The sequence below is a fragment of the Mustela nigripes genome, chromosome 16, assembly GCF_022355385.1.
Source record: "Mustela nigripes isolate SB6536 chromosome 16, MUSNIG.SB6536, whole genome shotgun sequence".
Lineage (NCBI taxonomy): Eukaryota > Metazoa > Chordata > Mammalia > Carnivora > Mustelidae > Mustela > Mustela nigripes.
In genome coordinates, this window is record NC_081572.1 from 21342288 (window position 1) to 21362313 (window position 20026).

Below are 20026 nucleotides of genomic sequence, written 5' to 3' on the forward strand. Positions count from 1 at the left end.
CAGCCAGCTTTAAGGGATAGTGGTGAAAACCTCCCTTGGTTACAGTGGGCTAGAGGAAGCCCAGGAAGCAATGAGTACTTAGTATTCATCCTGGAGCCTATGAAAGAAAACACTCACCAGAAGAAAAGGACCAGTCCAAGGTAAGCCTACAGGATTAGATGACCACTGTGGAAGCAGGCAGAGAATCACAGGAGGTCTGGATTGAAGGGTCTCTACCAGGTTACCTACACAATGCTCTCCCTTTCTGATACTACAGGAACACGCTGCACATGCCACCGGACTGTCTTGCTTCTTGGCCTCTGTCCTTGCTGTTCCCTCTGTCTGGAATGCCACACTCCATCCACCTTCCCTGGCTCACTGCCATTAAGCCTTTTAATAACCTACATAGGTTTCTCTTGGTGGCTGTCCTAAAGTGTTCTACTAGACTCAGCTCCTTGGAGGCAAAGACCAGTCCTATTCATCTTCAAATAACAGATGCTTGGGGTACAGAGTGAATTGGGCAATAAATAATTGCTGCAGGAATGGAGAGGACATCCCTGCCAAATGAATTTCCACCTTTCCCATGAACACTTTGTGGTTGGATAGCATATAGTCTTTTAAATCTCACACCCCTAAACCTAGGAGTGGAAAATGAATTTGATGACGTGTAAAAGCGATCCAGACTGGGCTCCAATGATGTCAGTTGTGAAGCGTTTCTCTGTAGTTATCCTCTGGGGTGGTTAGGATTCTGAGGTTGACATTTTAGTTCTCTTACCTCTGTCTGCAGAGTAACAGGAAGTCAGAGACAGGCCCCATCCTTGTAGCGAGTCACAGTTTGTGGCTGTGCTGGGCCAGGAAATACTTAAAACAGGAACATTCACAGTAAGCAGCTGTGTCTCAGTAATATTGAGACTAGTGTCCTTATCACCTGCTGATACATAGTATCATGAGGGAAGGAATCAAATCACAATGGAAGGGCCTGTCCAATATACTTTTGTGTATGTGTGCACACATGCATGCACACACACACACACATGAATAGCAGTATCACCCCAACAGGACAGAGAAACCTTACAGGTTTAGGAAATTGAGGGTCATTCAGGCAAGCTCCTTTTGAGGGCTAAAGTCACAGGAGGAACAATTAAATCAATAAATAGGTAGTTTATTAATCATATTAATAACAATGATGGGTCAAATAATCAGGGATTCAGCCAATCTGGGAAGTATGGATGAAAATGAAAGGAGGCCTTTTCCCCCCTCCCTCTCATAAGTTTTTATATCTAAATTACGTGAAAGTGATTCATACACACACTCATTATGAATCAGTATGGGAAATAATTTCAAAATCTTTCCTAGCGATGAAAGCGCAAGGTGAGCTCATTAAGTCTTAGTGGTGATTATGTCAGCTGACCACAGTAAGCAGAGAATGTCTGGTTCATTTTTCACACCCCAAGTCGAAGTTCAAGAAAGCCAGCCAAGATTGCAACGTAAAAAGCAGGGAAGAAAAAAAGCCAACACCCACAATAACAATAGACACATACAGTCCATCTGCTGTCCCCACCCTTTTCTTCCATACCTCAGTGGGACAACCTGCCATGCAACACAGGTAGAAAGAATCCTAAGAGATGTGAGGAGAGGACACAAGGCCAGAGCGCCTCCTGGGTCCCCTGAAATCATGGGCATCGGGAAGGTAAGATGGCAAACGTAAATGATGACCAGAACTACCAGAGTCACCCAGGTGAGCATGGGTAACGAGAACTGTGATATTCAAAATATAGCAGGAACGGAGGAGGGAAGATCCCTGGGAAGCTGCAGATACTTCTGCCCAAGTCAGTGTAGCTACCTTCTTAGAGGTTCTAGAGTCAAACCACCACACTCAACAGAAGCAACAGATGTTCTCCGCTCCCTATGCCACCACTGGAGGCAGTGTTCCAGACAAGAGTACACAGTTTTCAGGTGTTTGTTTTTGTTTTTAAGCAAGGTTTAATTAAACTGCACGGCTTCCAGAAGAAAGAAGTGTACCAAAGAATCCAACCTGAGACCAGATTATACATTGTAGAGGGGTGGGGGGGTAGGAATCACTGCTTATTAGGAGGGAGCCCTGCAATTGGAATATATCTCCAAAATAAATCATACAATAAATTATTTTTTTTAAAGAAAATAAACTGATCCACATGCAAAGATGGACACACACACATACACACACACACACACTGCACACATCACTCTAGTCTTTTATTCAGTGTTGACTAGGACTTCCATGCTGGTCCCGTGGGAAAGGACAAAGGTTAGACATGAGAAAAGAAGGCTTGGCCCCTCTGCCACCAGTGGAATGAGATTTAAGACCATTCGAGAGGAAACCCACTAAGGTGTTAGAAACAAGAGTAGAAGGAAATAGTTATCAAGGAGGATTTTAATTGCTTCAAAGAGAGAGAGGAAGAAAGCACAGAAATCTAACACAAGTAAAGGCACAATGACCGTGGAGTTGAATGGAACCAAATCCTTCCTTCAGCTTAACAATTATCTTTCAAATTTTTTTATGTGTTTGGAAGGTGGCTGTAGTTTTGTTTCATTTTGCTTTTAAGAGAGGAGTCTTGAAGGCAGAGTTGTAATGCCTTCCATTCCCTAAATCAGGGTGGCTTACAGAAAGCCACCTTGACCACATTGCCAGGGACTGAGATTCAGTAGGGAAAGAAAGGCTACAACTGGAATGTGAAGAATTGGATTTGCAGTTGACTGTAGATTGGGTTTCCAGAAGGACAGACAGCTCAGTGTAGTGCCATCAAAGGGCCTCAGATGCCCTATACTCCACCCCCAGAGCATTGCAGAAGGACAGGACCCTGGAGTCACATTTTTCCCCCACTCCCATAAGCACTCAGCCTACAGATTATTTCAAGTGATCAGGAGAATTAAAACACACCCCAACCCTGAGTTGCTCTGTAGCAAGTCTATTTACAATTTTTCTCACCTCTCCCTGGAGGTAAATCTGGATTTCAAGTTGGGAAGCTGTGGGGTGAGGGGATGCCCCCAGTGCAATGGCCAGTGGCTAGTCTCCTTGTGTTGGCCAGTTGGGAGGGCTGGGATGCATTTCTGGAGACAAGTAGTCTCACATCCATCAGGTGGGGTAGCCCTAAGCACCCTCACTCTGGGAGCCCAGGCCGTGAGGATGATGGGGCTCTGCAGCTGGAGGAAATCCCCCAAACCAGAAGAACCCAGAAAAACCACACCTGGAATATCAAAATGATTTGATCCAAGTTTGGTGACCAAAGAAGAGGGGGGAAGAGGGGCATATAGCTCATTTAAAAACCCAGAAGCCACTGCTCTGCTTCCCAGAAAGGGTGGAAAGAAATTAAGTTTTTCCCACTAGAGAAAAACATAAAACCAAACCCACCCAGAGGCTTATAACACAGCTTCCTGATGCTTAGTTGGGCATGTCTCTTCCTTCTGGGAGGGAATTAAGGGGGTTAAGGGGACTGGGCAAGAGTCTCAACATGAGACCACCCCATCTCCCACTGAAGAGACAGCACTCCCACAAACAGGTAAGAAGAGCAGGCTAAAAGGTGAGAAGTTTTAGTGCTCTTGCAGCCAGCCCACCTTAAATCTATAGTACAAGCTTTTTACAACATACAAAATAGATCAATAACTATGAGGATCACATTCCCATTCTTCAATAGTAAATATACATGATAATAAATCTGTTATTAACAGAGGGACAATAAGGCAAAGACATTTAAATAGGTATTGTGCCATCAACATGCTCTCAAGAAGAAAATCCCTCTGATTAGATCTAGGCCCAGGCATTTTTTTCATGAGGCCAAGAAAATTAGAATACTATCAATACCTATGTGACACAGTCCAAATGCTGGGGAGTAGGAGAGGCAGCAGGTCACAGAGGAGGAACATATCAGCCCCAATGAAAAGCTGGGGTTTGGCTTTTACTTGTGATACTTATTTTGAAGCTCTATGTCTGAATAAAGGGGGAAAAAAGGATATACTTTGATAATATTATACAAAAGGCATCAACTCCCATTTCAAAAACAAATGGGAGGACTTCACAGTCCAAGTTCAGTAACTGGTCAGCATCTCCCCTGGAACTCTGCTGCAGGGTTAACTCTTGTATTCTTTTTCCCTCCACTCACGCCCTGTCTCAGCACTACTGGCTTCAGAATGCTGGGGATACTGCTGAGAGACAACTGTTAACAGATTTGAAAATAAAAACGATAAAGAGAATGATTAGAAAAGGTTTGGGGACAGACCTCATCATGGTTTGTCCCAAGAGTCAATGTAGTCCAGGGAACGGCAAAGGATAGCAGACCCTGAATAAAGAACCCAAGCTGAGAGCTCTCCCACCTACATGGGAAGACTTGGGTTTCTCTGGGCACCATGCACAGATCCTTAGTCTGTGATCCAACAGACTGGAGAGGTCCCAAAGGCAATTTAAGCCTGTGATGTACCTGGTGAAAATTTTTATTTGGCTTTCCCCATCCACTTCAAGGAATAGCCTTGGCTCCTCCCCTGCTCTCACTCCAAGCTTTGAGCAATCTCTGCACTCAGCAAGAGTTGTAGCAAACCAAACCATCCATATGTAGAGCCCAGGAGCTCCATCCTGCTGTGAGAGAATGGTGAAGTCCCATCCCATTATACAAGCTCAGTTTCTACCTAGACTGGGACCCTCTATTTCCCCTGCGTCCTTGAACTAGGACCTGGAAGACGAAAAAACATATTGCTGGCTGCCAAGGAAGATCAACTGGACTGAGGCACACTTCACCAAAGTCTTTGTGCTTCCTGGCACAGAGGAATCTGACTGTCCCCATAACCTTCCTCACCCTTCTCTATTCTGCTATATTAACCCCTGCAGTCTTGCAAAGGGAAGAGTAGTGGAGAAAGGAACAGAAGTACCTGCTAAATCAGATGGGCTGTGAACTTTGGAACAAATGGGCCTTAAAGTCCTTCATAACCCACAGAGTTGACCCTTCCACGAGGTGCTTCACCTTCCCTTGTCATTCCGGGGCACCCATCAGGGGCTAAGGTCTCTGAGCAGGCCCCCAGGGCCAGTCAGAAAAGACTTAATTGGTGTCAAGGCCAACAGTCTATTTTTCCATCTCCCACTGCAGGTTTTTGGGAGTTTGTGAATCTGTAATGAATCAAAGTGACTTGTTTCTTGAGGGGATGGGCAGTGCAGAGAGGAATAACAGCCCTCAGCCTCAGCACCCTGAGGAAACAGGCAAATGGGCAGGGAGTCCCAGAGGGCACAAATGGCTCCTGGCCCCTTTGCTGCAGAGAAACTGACTAGCTCTAAAAGGATCCCCAGTTTATTTCACCCTCTTTTTATTAGATGTTTAGTTCAACTGATTAGTATTTAGTGTTTATAATATCCAACTTCTCCCTGGGGTGGTGGCATGGGGTGGGGTGAGAGCAAAACCAAAATACCTCTAAACAGAAAGCAGACCCATTTCTTTGCCTTTTCTTCAAACTTGACCTTTAAAACAGATCACTTCTCTGCAAATTCCTTTCCTGTTTCACTAAAAATGCCCACCCCCCCAGAAGTCCTGGCCATGCCAGCCTCCTAAATGAGGAAATATAGTACAAATGCCACGCTTCCCCCACAGTGGGTAGGAGAAAGTAGGAGTACAATTCTCCACCCTGCCCCAACAATGAGTTCATTCATCATAACAAGGCACCTTTCCCCAAGAGGAAGGCAGGAGACATGGAAGCGCTTTCCTCATCTGGCTAGCAGGGCTTGCAAGAGGAGGGATGGATGCAGGGTTTGAGACCCTACTGTCAATATAAAGAGTCCAATCACCAAGTCTAGAGACGAGATGCATAGATGGAGGTGAGTGGGGAGGACGCTTGGTGTCTAGAGATGGGTTGCACTGGAGAAACACTTCAGGAGCTCTCATGCAGGTTTCAGGGGAATGGAAGGGACCATCTGAGCAGAGGAGAGGGTCCATCCTTTTCCTGAGGAACAGGACCAAGCCAGGCTTCACCTGAGAATGGGCGGCAGAGGTGGGGCTCCACGGGCAGCTGAAAAATATAAAAATAAAAACCACATTCATAAGGTCAACCATCAAACCTTGAACAACCTGAACATTCCTGACATGAGAGACAGGTTCTTTAAGCTAACCTTTAAAATTTAGGGACCGGTTCTGTTGTTCCCTTGTTTTCTTAAGAAAATGCAGATGAGGAGAAACAAATTTAAATCTAAGATGAAATGACCAATTCTACTTCCTACAGAATTATGGAAAAACTTTCATTGACTACTCTTCTCACCTCGGTTTGTTTTGCTGGGATATATTCTCTGAAAGTGTTTATATTCTTCTGGAGCAGGAAAGTCTTCTACTGGATGGAAAGAATACTTTGACTCAAAATCATCTGGGAAAGGAACAGAATATTAAGTCAAATCCTCCTTTCTTGTGCTCCCACATATTTTGTACCACTTCTGACCTCCACCCCTGTTGATCTCCCCCGAATTCTGATGGGCCACAAGGGCCTGCCTGGCCCATAAACTGAGGTTCCTGAGGCCAGCAACAGCATCTTTCTATGCACTTTGCATGCACAGAGGATATGCTCAGAGGCTCTTTACATTAAGGAATGAGTCTTTGAATTAGTTCTGTAAATCTTTCCACCAAAAATCAGGCACTTAACAGGAACGGAGCCCAGCTGTTTACACGGGAAGAGAAGGAAATACAGTTCTGTTTCAGTTAAAAGCCATCTTAGAGGCTGTCACCATGGGAAACCAACTGAACTGAATCCACAGATTGGTAGACATTAACTTAAAATGGGAATTTCTGTCACCAGCTTAGTGAGAGATCTGACCAGATAATTCCCCTAGGGCCCAGGTTACCCTCATTTAGCACTACCACAGAGCTGGGACAGCCATCTCATGGCCTCCGCTCCCTTTCCATGGCCCCTCTAGAAGGCGGCTCAGATTTTTCAAACGGTGTAGCTCAAACACATTCCAAAAACCCTGGTCCACCAGTTAGGAATAGAATGAGACTGGGGGCGGAGAAGAGGCAATGATTCAAGAATCTAGAGTGTCAGGTTTGAAGGAGACTGTACAGATCTTTCTAGGAATCCTTAACAGAGGATCTGAGGAAACCCTATGGACAACCTTTGCTTGGGGCTCCATCTTAGGATCAATGAATCAGAATCTCTAAAGTGAGGCTGGAGACTCATTTATGACCTTGGAAAAGTTAAATCTGATACACTCCTGATCTCACCAACCTCCTCATTTCACAGATGAGGGAAGTGAGGCCCAGAGAAGTGAAGTAACTTCCTCAAAGGAGCACTACTAGATCGTGGCTCTGTATTATTAATGTTGCGTACCACGGGTTTTTGTTGTTGTTTTTTTAAAGGTCCAGAAAGGCCCTCTCCTTCCTAGGAAGATACATCATTCCTGAAAAGGATAGACTATCCTGAAAAGGATAGTCTCTGACCCAAAAGCTAACCACAAATGACCCTTGGGGAGCAAGAGAGTAGCTTTGGGGCTATTAGCACAACACCTACCGATTTTACTTCCAACTCGTCTAAAGCAATCATACCTAGAATTCATATAAGGCAAGGGAAGTCAATGGAGGGGACCCAGAAGTCTGAGGGACAGTGAGGAGAGGAACTGTTGTGAACAAAGGATACCTAGTGACCATTCCTGCTCTAGAGTGGCCACTGGAATTAGTGAAGTCACCACAAGAACTATGAGACTGAAACAGCGATTACTGTTACCCAGCTATTACTCACCCAAGAAAGATCGGACAGTGGTAATAGAATCTCTGTGGCCATTCCTCAGGGGTGGTGGAGGAGGAGGGGGTGGCCCAGCTGGTGTCCTTGAGGGAGGAGGTGGGGGCTTTCCTCGGCTCAAGGGTTCTGACCCATGCATTCGGTACGGTGGGGGGGGGGGGGGAGCATCCCTGGCACCATTTCGGATCATGGGTGGCGGGGGTGGAGGAGCTGCAAGGAAAATCCAAAGCAGTTAGGCTGAGATACAGAGATGGTAAGGGCTGGGGGAATTTGAGAGACGTATGCTAGGAGTGCGCCTTGGCGCCTTCCCATGGAGCCGGGCTCTGGGAGCCTCTAGGCAGCATGTCAGGTATCCAATTCACCCTCCTCTCACTCCTATTCAACAGCGGGAACATTCTTCCAGATCCCAAAGTCCAGAATAAATGTGTGACCCTTTTCATTTTCTGTGACAAGTCAATCAAGAATTCTGCCTGCTCTTGATCTTTTCCCTGCCTTCCTCCACAATCCTAGTTCAAGGCTTTCTCATATTTAGCCTGTTCCACTGCACAAAGCTTCCCAAATGTTCTCTCTCATCTCTTGCCATTCCAATCCATCTGCATACCAGCTCACTAGTCTCCTCCAAAATACTTGCTCAAACTTTTCCATTTCCTTTATCATGAAGTTTCAAATCCTTGGCTTCTACCCCAACTGTGCCACACCCCATCATCCTACTTTCTTACACAGCAATTTACCATGCCAGGCAGTCTGATCTCACCTTCTCCTCTTCCTTGCTTGATTCCCTAGGCTGAGAATCCCACTGTCGCCGCTGTATCTCTCTACTACACTATCATACTGTATCATAATTTTTCATGTTATGTGTCTCTTCCCCCAGCACACTAAGTCAGGGCAGTGTCCAGTCATCCGACATCCCAAGCTCAGCCAAACGTACAGCATGCTGCAGGCACACAATCATGTGCTGGCTAAACTAAACCATATATGCTTTGCTCTTGTGACTCCCCCAAAAGACGCGGAAATGCCATCCCTCTTCCCTCACTACCAAGCCCTACCTCTCCTTTAAGATTTGACTCAAGCCCATCTTTTCCAGGCTTTCCTAAAGCAATGCACTCTATTCTAATCCCCTCCTTTTTTATTCTCCAACAGCATTTAGAGGCTGTGTCACTTATTCTAGCACGTAGTAGTACAGACTAAAATGAGTGATTCTCAAAATATGTATAGTAGGTTCATCTGCAAAAGTTGCGTATCTCCAATGATAGGCTCATTGCTCAAAAAAAACTGGGAATGCCTCTTCGGGAATTGCCTCCAAACCCAATTTCTAACCAGACAGACCCATAAATATTATATGATGTTCACATCTCATTTCTTTTTTATTTCATTATTATTATTTTAAAGATTTTATTTATTTATTTGACAGAGATCGTAAGCAGGGGGAGAGAGAGGGAGGAAAAAAGGCTTCCTGCTGAGCAGAGAACCCAATCCAGGACTTGATCCCAGGACCCTGAGATCATGACCTGAGCCCAAGGCAGAGGCTTAACCCACTGAGCCACCCAGGTGCCCCTTTTTAAAAAATTTTTAAAAGATTTTCTCCCGGGGTGCCTGGGTGGCTCAGTGGGTTAAAGCCTCTGCCTTCGGCTCAGGTCATGATCCCAGGGTCCTGGGATCGAGCCCCGCATCCGGCTCTCTGCTCAGCGGGGAGCCTGCTTCCCCTCTCTCTGCCTGTCTCTCTGCCTACTTGTGATCTCTGTCAAATAAATAAATAAAATCTTAAAAAAAAAAAGATTTTCTCCCTCTCTCCCTCACATCTTTCTTTTTTATTATTTATTTATTTACTAAGATTTTATTTACTTATTTGACAGAGAGAGACACAGCGAGAGAGGGAACACAGCAGAGGGAATGGGAGAGGGAGAAGCAGGCTTCCCGCTGAGCAGGAAGTCTGACATGGGGCTCAATCCCAGGACCCCAGGATCATAACCTGAGCCAGAGGCAGACGCTTAACAACTGAACCACCCAGGTGTGCCTCTTTTTAATTTTTTTTTAAAGATTTTTAAAGATTTAAAAGATTTAAAGATTTTTAAAAAGATTTTCCCTCTGTTTTACAAGAGTGCATGCACACATGTGCGCTGGCTTGGGGGAGGAGCAGAGAGAGAGGGACAAGCGGACTCTGTGCTGAGCATGGAGCCCAACATGGGGCTTGATTCACGCTCCAAGATCATGACCTGAGCAGAAACCAAGAATCAGATGGCCAACTGACCGAATCACCCAGGTGCCCTTCATATCTTACTTCTGAGGTCACATAACCATCAATAAAAATATTCATACTTACATCTGACTCCATATTTCAAAAATAAAATTCACACCTAAAGGCCCATTTAAAAATGTGGCGTGCTGGGTGGGTCAGTCGGTTAAGCATCTGCCTTCAGCTCAGGTAATAATCCCAGGGTTCTGGGACCAAGCCCTGAGTCAGGCTCCCTGCTCCCTCTCCCTATGCCCCTGCTTACGCACTCTCTCTCTCAAATAAATCAATGAAATCTTTAAAAAAAAGACAAAATGCACCACCAAGTAGAAAGCAACATCAAAAATGTGTCTGAAGACATGGCAACGTCACTGGAATAGGTTCTAAGTAAGATGTTTGTAATTATGTTCTATTCTTTTCATTAACTAACAAAAAGAGCAGCCACCATTTGTTTGATTTCTGTTATATTCCAGGCCTGGTCCCAGGCACTTTATAGGCATTACACTTTAAAAATTCTCCTGCCACTCCCACAAAGTATGTGGTATTATCCCCATTTCACAAATGAGGAAACTGGGACTCAGGTTGTTTATATGAGGTCACAGATCTAACAGACTCAGCACACTTCTGCTCTTTCCACTATGCCCACACTGCTTTTCATAACTATCCCAAGTACTATATTAACTTCCCCCCAAATGTATAACCCACAGACGGAAGTTTGTGGTACCAACGCCATGTCCCATAAGTAGCTATTTCCTAAACAATACAGGAGAGACTACTTGGCTTAACAGACAACACTGGTTTAGTGATAAAGAGTGCATCATCTATCACCTTCTTCTTCTTTTTGTAAGTACACTCTACACCCATCGTGGGGCTTGAATCCATGACCCTGAGATCAAGAGTCACATGCTCTACTGACTGAGCCAGCGAGGCACCCAAGAGTGTATCTTCTTTTTTTTCTTTTTTTTTTAAGGTTTTTATTCACTTATAGGACAGAGCAAGAGAACATGAGAGGAGAGAAAGTCAGAGGGAGAAGCAGACTCACGGTGGAGCTGGAAGTCCAATGAGGGACTCGATCCAAGACTCTGGGATCATGACCTGAGCCAAAGGCAGTTGCCTAACCAACTGAGCCACCCAGGCCCCCAAGAGTGTATCTTCGTATTCCTTCTAAATTACTGCTGGAACTTCTGTAGAGTGACCACAGTTATGAATGAAACAGTAATGGGATGATTTATGTAGACAAGGGGATCAGCACTGTAGGCCCAGTAAATGTTAGTTTTTAGTTCCCCTAAGATGCACTCTGAATGTCTCCCTCACTCTTTTCAAGGTTTAAGTATGAACAGGTATTATTGGAAGCAGTAACTTCACAGATCTCCAAACCTTGATTTCATCCCAAATCTTCCCAAACCAAAGCTCTTTTAGGTCACCTTCAAAATATTTCCCTAAAACCCCGATTTCTCAGGACCCTGAGAGTCTGTATCTATTCTAGGGGAGGGCCAGGGATTATAAGACAGCCAGGGTTAGCTAGGCTCAAAAGGATACCAGCTTGGGGCGCCTGGGTGGCTCAGTGGGTTGGGCCACTGCCTTCGGCTCAGGTCATGATCCCAGGGTCCTGGGATCGAGTCCCACATCGGGCTCTCTGCTCAGCGGAGAGCCTGCTTCCCTCTCTCTCTGCCTGCCTCTCCATCTACTTGTGATTTCTGTCAAATAAATAAATAAATAAATAAATAAAATCTTTAAAAAAAAAAAAAGGGATACCAGCTAGACACTGGACAGGTGGCAGTGATTAGAGCCAAACCAGACTGGCCAAATAGAGCAGGACCAAGAGCAACCTGCTTGCTCCTTCGCGGCCCTCCCCCAGGGATGCTCGTCCCAAGGTTCTGCCATCTCCAGTAAGTTTCTGGGCTCTTTGTCACATACAGTTTTAAGACCGTTTCAGGTGACAGAGCTGGAACCCAAGGACCATAAGAAAGAAGCAGTTTGTAAAAGAAACCTGGGGTGGGAGATCACCTTTTGTAAACCTAGGTAAACCCAATTTTGAGCATGTAATATTGATTCCTTAAAAAATAATAATAATAAAATAAAATAAAATCCCTTAAAAATAGTGTTTTTTAGGGTGCCTGGGTGGCTCAGTGGGTTAAACCGCTGCCTTCTGCTCAGGTCATGATCTCAGGGGCCCGCATCGGGCTCTCTGCTCAGCAGGGAGCCTGCTTCCCTCTCTCTCTCTCTGCCTGCCTCTCTGTCTACTTGTGATCTCTGTCAAATAAATAAATAAAATCTTTAAAAAAAAAAAAAGTGTTTTTTGCTCTGCAAAGAAAAAATTCAGAAAACCTACGGATCAATAAAATTGGTCCCTGAGCACCTTGGGAAGACAAAAGACTCCACACTTTTTCAAATATAAATACTTAATATAGAAACAAAAGTATATTATCATGTAATATTGTTATAATATGGTTTAATAAGAGATAATCCATGAACTACATGGAAACCCTTGCATAAAACCACTAACAGTTATCAGCATACTACAGTTTACAAAGCACTTTCATACATACTTTTATTTACAGCCACAACTGAAGATTCTACGAACACATGAGGGAAACAAACTCAGAGAATCAGAGCTATCTGCCCAAAGTCAGAGAGCTAATACTGACAAGATCTCTGATTAAAATATCTGTTTTCTCTCAGTGCTATCACTCTAAGAACTGCTGCTACTTACAAGCCCCATATAAGGCCTACAGCTTAGTTTAAAATAATAATAATAATAATAATAATAAATTATTTAGTTAAAGAAAAATAGGGGTGCCTGGAAGGCTCAGTGGGTTAAGCCTCTGCCTTTGGCTCAGGTCATGATCCCAGGATGCTGGGATTGAGCCCTGCATTGGGCTCTCTGCTCGGCGGGGAGCCTGATTCCCCTTCTCTACCTGCCTACTTGTGATCTCTGTCAAATAAATAAATAAACTACTCAGTTAAACCCACAGAAATTACATTTTCCTCCCACTTCTATTCCTTGGATAGGGTTAGAAAGATATGGGTTCTGCTTTGATAAAGAGTCTTTAAAAAAAAAAAAAAATCCTTGGGATGCCTGGGTGGCTCATTTGGTTAAGTGTCTGCCTATGGTTCAGGTTATGATCCTGGAGTCCTGGGATCAAGCCCAGCACTGGTCTCTTTCCTTAGCAGGGAGTCTGCTTCTCCCTCTGCCGGCCACTCCACCCTGCTTGTGCTTTTGCTCTGACAAATGAATAAATAAAATCTTAAAAAAAAAGGGGGGGGGGGTCCTGGGTGGCTCAGTGGGTTAAAGCCTCTGCCTTCAGCTCAGGTCATGATCTCAGGGTCCTAGGATTGAGCCCCGCATCGGGCTCTCTGCTCAGCAGGGAGCCTGCCTTCCCCCTCTCTCTCTGCCTGCCTCTTTGCCTACTTGTGATCTCTGTCAAATAAATAAATAAAATCTTAAAAAAAAAATCCCTAAGTTAAATAATTTTTAACCTAAACTTTATAAAAGCAAAGGCCACCTTAGGGCTAGGGTTCTTACGGCTAAAGCCAGGGAGACAAGGGCTCAGGAAAGTACCAGGTTACCTGACGACTGCTGTATGCTGAACTGCCAGCTCCTAGAATACGAATCCCCATGTACTTCACCAAGTAGCAGCGCAGGTTAATGGGCTTTCAATATGTGTTTCCTACTGACTTAATTTCTTAATGATTCAAGCCTGCAAGAACTATTTAAAAGCTCAAAAGCCATTTGTAGAGGATGTGGCTCAAAGTTCAATAATACAAGAGGCCATGGGAGTCAAAATTCCTCGGTCTAAGAAGGTTCCAGAGAGCTTCAGGTCTCTCTAACTCTCTACCTTCAGTCATGCTATTTTGTAAAGACTACACAACCTCTTCTACTTTTTTAGAGCTCCTTATTCCCCTCTTCACCCAGTTTAGGCTCATGGTCCACTGTTACAATCACTCCCTGACCTACACCCTTAGCTCCCCTGCCCCACTCTCCCTTAGTGACCCATTTGTCTAAAAAAGGTAACCCTGGTTAAATACCATGCTGTCCCTACTCAGCACCCTGCAAACATATAGACATAAATTGCAGTACCTGCAAACAGACACATACAGAACAGACAGTGTGCAAATCTCACTTTGAGCATACGGCTCCTAATCCTGAGAGGACCTTTCGTGCTGTTGGTTAGCCCAGCACACCTCCCCACCCTCTTCACTCTCCCACACTCCCCAAGGACCACTTCTTGCCCCTCTCCTTTCCTCCCCTCATTAATAGATGTCCTTGCTTTCTATTTCACCAATAAGAAACAAACCAGCAGAGGTGCCTGGGTGGCTCAGTTGGTTAAGCACCTGCCTTTGGCTCAGGTCATAATCCCAGGGTCCTAGGATAGAGCCCCATGTCCAAGCTCCCTGTTCAGCAGGGACCCTGCTTCTCCCTCTGCCCTTCCCCCCCTGCTTGTTCTCTCTCTCTCTCTGTCTCAAATGAATAAATATAGGAAGGAAGAAGGCTGGAAGGAAAGAAGGGAGGGAGGGAAAGAAAAGAAAAAGAAAAAAACGAAGAAACTTTGCACATGCTCCTACCACTATGCCCACATGCACCTACCCACATGCACCTATGCCTAGGCACTCTGCCTTCCCTCCTGTTACCATGGAAGAACTACCTCTCTTCTTATCTAAGGTCAACCCCTTACCTAGGAATAATATTCCATTCCTTTTAGCCTTCTAGGGACTATAACTCAGGAAATTTCCCCCCTTTATATTGTATCATTTCCTCAGTGTACAAAGAGATGCTGAAATATCTCCCATCTTGGAGAGGAGGGATCCCAACCCTCAATCCCACATTCTCCTGCAGCACCCATTCATCTGCACCCCCATCCCTACTCCCCTTTAAGTAAACTCAGAGACTTCTACGTTGCTATCCCAATTCCTCTCCTCCTATCCCCAAGTTCCCAAACACATGTCAATTAGACTTTCACCCTCATCCTCCAGCACTCCACTGAAACTACCAAAAGGATATCATGTTGTTTGGGGGTTCCCCTAAAGGACTCCATGTTGCTAAGATCACTGTCATTCTCAGTTTTCAGTCCTGGAGAGAGCCGATCACTTGATCTTGGCATCCTTCCAGCATCCTTATTTTCTTTCTTCCTCACTAGGGGCTCTTGGCTTCCCCTGCTTGCTACTCCATTTCTCTGAGCTCTAATATAAAGGCCTCAACCTCTTCTCTACCTAGACTGACTCCCTAGGTGAGCTCATCCAGCATACAGTCTTTAGTATCAAATTTCTCTAGCCCAGACTTTTCTCCTCAACTTCAGGGTCTGACAGACATCCAAAAGAAAATAATGAATTGGTGTCTGGCTAACAGGTATGTCAAACTTGACTTGTTTCAAAGCAAACACCTGTCTTCTTCTCCCAAACCTGCTGCGGTCCTACCTATTTGCCTGGTTGACTGCAACAGCCTCCTACGTGGTCTCCCTTGCCACCTCTGTCCCTGTGCAGTCTGTTTTCAACATAGGAGTTTGTCATCCTTTGATTTTTTTTTAAAAGATCTTATTTATTTATTTGACAGAGAGAGAGTACAAGCAGGGGGGGGCAGCAGAGGGAGATAGAGTCCAGTGGGGCTCAATCCCAGGACTCTGGGATCATGACCTGAGCCAAACGCAGACGCTTAACTGAGCCACCTAGGCACAAGTTTGTCATCCTTTTAAGAGCTACGCAAAGCTTCTTTCAACGCCTCCAATGGCTCAGCATCTAAGTAAATGCCAATCTTGACAAAGTCCTACAGTGTTCTCCTCTGGAAATCTAGCTTCCTGACTTCCATTTCCTGCCACTCTTCCCCCCTCACTCATTCCAGTCCTGCTGTCCCCAGTCTCAGGGCTTTTGTATTTGCTGGTCTGAATGTCTACAATAGCTATTCTCCGAGATAACTGCTTAGCCCACTCGACACTCTCTTCAAGTCTTCCCTGATTGTTACCTTATCAGTCAGTCAGGCCTTCCCTAACCCTCCTCTCACCCCACCCCTGCAACAGAAAACACCACCACTACCCTCCACACCCCTGGATATCCTGTTCGTCTCCTCTGCTCTGGATTTCTCTAAAGCATCTACATACTATGTCTTTATCTATATATCTATACCTCCATCTGCATTATTTGCTTGACTGTCCAAAGAACAGGACTCTTCTGTCTTTTCTATTGATTGCTGTTTCCTTAAAAACAGAGTGTGACACACAAAAAGGCAATCAGTAAACCTGCTGAATGAATAAGTGAATTCTTCCCTTCAATTGCTGAAGGCAGGCTTTGGAGAAAAGGCTGAGAAGATAAACTCAATTCTCTAAGAGGGAAAAAAGGTGCTTCCAGGCACTTACCTGCTCCCCGACTGGGAGGGTCCCGGGCTGGCGGAGGTGGTCTATTACTCTGTAGTGATGGAGAGGCTGAGGAGGGTGGAGGAGGCGCTAGGCCTCTGACAGGCCCTGGTGTCTTCCTATGCAAAGAATTGTGTCTCTGTGGCAGCTCAGGGGCTGACTCATTAGTGGGACTGGAGGGTCCATTGGGGACCCCGGGAGGCTGGCGGTAAGGAGGAGGAGGAGGAGCCAGAGACTGGCCACTTGGTCCCGTCCTGATATTCACAGGGGAAGGAGGTGGTTTGACTGGGGGTGGAGCAGGAGGTCCCTCGCGACCAGGGTGCAGCCTTTGTCCAGGTGTGGGCGGCAAGGGTTTCTCTCTGTTGTAGGCTGGGGCTTTGCTGCTGTGCACAGGCAGAGGTGTTGGGGGTGCATTGGCACGCCGCCCCGGGGGTGGTGGAGGAGGGGCAGAGGAGCTGTGCTTCATGCCTGTACTGCTGGTGGTATTAGGCCGAGAGAGGTCCGGTAACGAGGGTCTCTGCATCCGGGGCAGTTCCGGGAGTGAGGCTCGGCTGCTGTCTGTATCATCTTGGGGGCGCCCGCTGGCTGTAGACACTGGTGGCCTTGGGGCAGCAGCTCGAGAACTGGGGATTTGTAGGGCTGGCTTACCAGCTAGGTTCTCTACAAATACACCAGACAGCACTCAATCAACAGAGCTAGATACATGTTAGTACCTCTGCTTCACCCAGCCTCTTTAGTGTAACCTGCATGGTAGCAGGTTAAATGCCTGTAGAGTTCTGGATTTTACTCTGGTTTTAGGCTCAGGGCCCACTGACAAATACTGCCAATACAAGTTGAACACATTTTTACTTAATCCCTCAGCTTTGGCTTTATTCTGCTCTGTAACTCCTCCCCTGCTTCCACTCCTCCTCCCACCTCTACCAGATACCTTAACCCTAGATGACTCACTTGGGACTAATCAGAAATTAACACACTTGGAAAATAGCCTAAGAAAGTACTGATCAGATACCTGAAACATCCTTGGCTCCCACAGGTCGGAGCTTCGGCACTCCCCCTTGGAAGAGACCTCCCTTGGGCTGCAGGGCAGCTGCTCCAGAGCCATAACCACCACTGTTTCCTTTTGGTTCTGGAAAGCATACCATTAGGGTTTTCACTTCACATGCTGGGAACTGGTGACCAAGTCAATCCTGAGGAGAAACCCTTCCTCTACTTGGGCTTTAATTTCTAAACATACCAATCTTGCTTTTGCATTTAAAAAAAAAAAAAAAAAGAAAGCAAGAAAAGGCTAGGCCTCTCAGCTCCACATCTTCACTGTGATGAAACAGAAAAAAACAAAAGCAACAAGGAGCCACACTTCCCTTATTAAGAAAATGCAAAGAGAAAACCAGGATCAAGACACCTTCATCAGCGTTCTCTGGGCTCTCCTCTCCAAAACCCAGACGGTAAGGGGGCCAGGGACTTAGGGATCCAGGTATGAGCAAACTCTCCAGAGGCCTAACAGAATGGACACTTGTGGCAATTATAAAATCTTCACTAGCTTCAGCTTAGAGGTTTAGTAACATGATGGTCTCCTCAGAGAACAGCCAAGGATGTGCTCTAATGAGAGCACTAGTTACAGCAGGAGTTGGGAATCTTCCCCCAGAGAACACATCCCAAAGGTCAAAAAGAAACCTCTAAGGTATTCAAAGAAAACTTTCTTAAAGGACAAAAATTTTCCCACTCAAGGCCCAACAATAAAAATGACAGGCCAGCCAAGTCTCCAAGTCAGTCCCTGGTGGCCCACTAGGAAATGAAGGTCAGACTCACTCTCAAGGATGGGAGCACTCCGATCATTAATGTTGGTCACTTTCTTCAGCTTGGTCCCTTTGCAGATGTCCTGTAAAAGGGCACCTCGATTCCGCTGTTCATCTCTACTCAGCTTGGGCTGCTCTGTGTTTGCCTAGAGGAAGAGGGGAGAAGGTAACTATTCATCCTAAATAGTTCCCTTTACCAGGAGCTTGGGATTAATACCTTAAACCAAGCTGGATTTCATTAATGCCCCTCTAACCTAATCAGATCCTGCACCAAGTATCAGTACCAATGTGTGCTCTCATTCTTCTTCGTCCTTTTTTTGTTGTGCCTTTTGTGAAGGGTTCAGGTCCCTCTCCTAGTCCACAGCTTCTGAAAGGCCTTACCTGGAGCACCTGGGTGGCTCAGTCAGTTAAAGGTCTAACTCTTGATTTCAATTAAGATCATGATCTTGGGATCACGAGCTCAAGCCCTACATCAGGCCCTGGGTGTGGAGCCTGCTTGGGATTTTCTCTCTCCCTCCCCACACTCCCCCCCCCCCCCCCCCCCCCCCTCTTTAAAAAAAAAAAAAAGGTGGGGGGGGCCTTAACTAATAGTTACTGAGTACCTGTGTGCTGGGCTTCTGTGTTAGAAGCTTTACATGTGTGAAGGCAAACACTGACTGAGTCCCTGCTAGGCCGCAGGCTAAGCATATTACTTCCATTATCTCATTTAAATCTTGAAATATTTTTATCAAAGAGGTATTATTATCATTACCCATTTGGAAAGTGCAAATAGTTGAACAGTGTCCTGAGGCCATGCACCCAGTAAACAGTAAAGCAAGGACCCAACCCAGACAGTTGACTCTAAAATGGCTACCTTATCTCAACTAACAGACCTCATTGCTTCCCTATTACTTTATCTCCCAAACAATGTTACAAAGTAGACCATATTGGGGCACATGAGTGGCTCAGTGGCTTAGATGTCCAAGTCCTGGTTTCAGCTCAGGTCATGATCTCGAGGTTGTGAGATCAAGCCCCATGGCATGCTCCACACTCAGTGTAGAGTCTGCTTGTCCCTCTTCCTCTGCGCCTCCTCCTGCTTGCATGCACAAACTCTTACTCAAATAAATAAGTAAATAAAAATATTTTAAAAATAAAGTAAAATAAAAGAAAATAACCCATATTATCCTCATTCCAAAGATGAGGAAATGAAGGTTTCAAAAACTTAATGTCACATGATTAGTAAATGCAGAGTTGTTCTGATTGTGTCAAAGCCCATGCCTTTCCCACTTACCCTATGGTCTCTTCCAACATCATATTTCTTTTTGAGTTCTTCGCCTTCCACCTACCTCTTAAATGCCTATCCTCAGCCTCCATCTAAATCTCCCTGAGCAAGCTCAACCAGTCACAGGGTTTGAATACTGCTGAAAAACCCAAGTATCTCCAATCTTTACATCTCGTCGCCACTCCTGGCCCTGGGTTTCACACCCCTATGTGCCAATGTCTACAGGACATCTCTAAGTGAATATCCCACATGTACTGAAAATGTAACACATCATACCATATACCTTACACAATTTTTAAATGTAGAGGTTTTTAAATTAACCACAGTGGAATTTTTTGGAAACCATTAAAAAATGATCTTAAAATCTATCTGGAAGATTAAGTATAGTAGAAAAACTAAGAGAATGGAACTAGTACCACCCAAAAGCTAGGACCAACTACAGCAGGAGCGCAGGGACAGACAGCTAGATATATGGAATAAAATACAAAGTTCATAAACAAACCTACATCTATATAAGAAATAATAAAAATGAGGGTGCTTGGGTGGTTTAGTCAGTGAAGCATCTGCCTTTGCCTCAGGCCATGATCCCGGGGTCCTGGGATCAAGGCCTGTGTCAGGCTCCCTGCTCAATAGGGAGTCTGCTTCTCCCTCTCCCTCTGACCCTCCCCTCTGCCTATGTTGTCAC

The 20026-nt window shown here is 45.4% G+C and overlaps 1 protein-coding gene across 3 annotated transcripts in view; it reads right to left on the minus strand.

Annotated features, from left to right (window-relative positions):
* Positions 1-1120: 1120 nt before the first annotated feature.
* Positions 1121-20026, minus strand: part of WIPF2 (WAS/WASL interacting protein family member 2) — a 49815-nt gene continuing 30909 nt past the window's right edge. For all 3 annotated transcript variants that reach the window (XM_059378477.1, XM_059378478.1, XM_059378479.1), the window contains 6 exons: positions 18094-18226; positions 17297-17413; positions 16291-16947; positions 7714-7923; positions 6250-6351; positions 1121-6003 (listed from right to left, as the gene is read on the minus strand). In XM_059378477.1, the coding sequence (XP_059234460.1) occupies positions 5963-6003; positions 6250-6351; positions 7714-7923; positions 16291-16947; positions 17297-17413; positions 18094-18226 (1260 nt within the window). In that variant the 3' untranslated portion in view covers positions 1121-5962. The remainder of the gene's footprint in view (positions 6004-6249; positions 6352-7713; positions 7924-16290; positions 16948-17296; positions 17414-18093; positions 18227-20026) is intronic.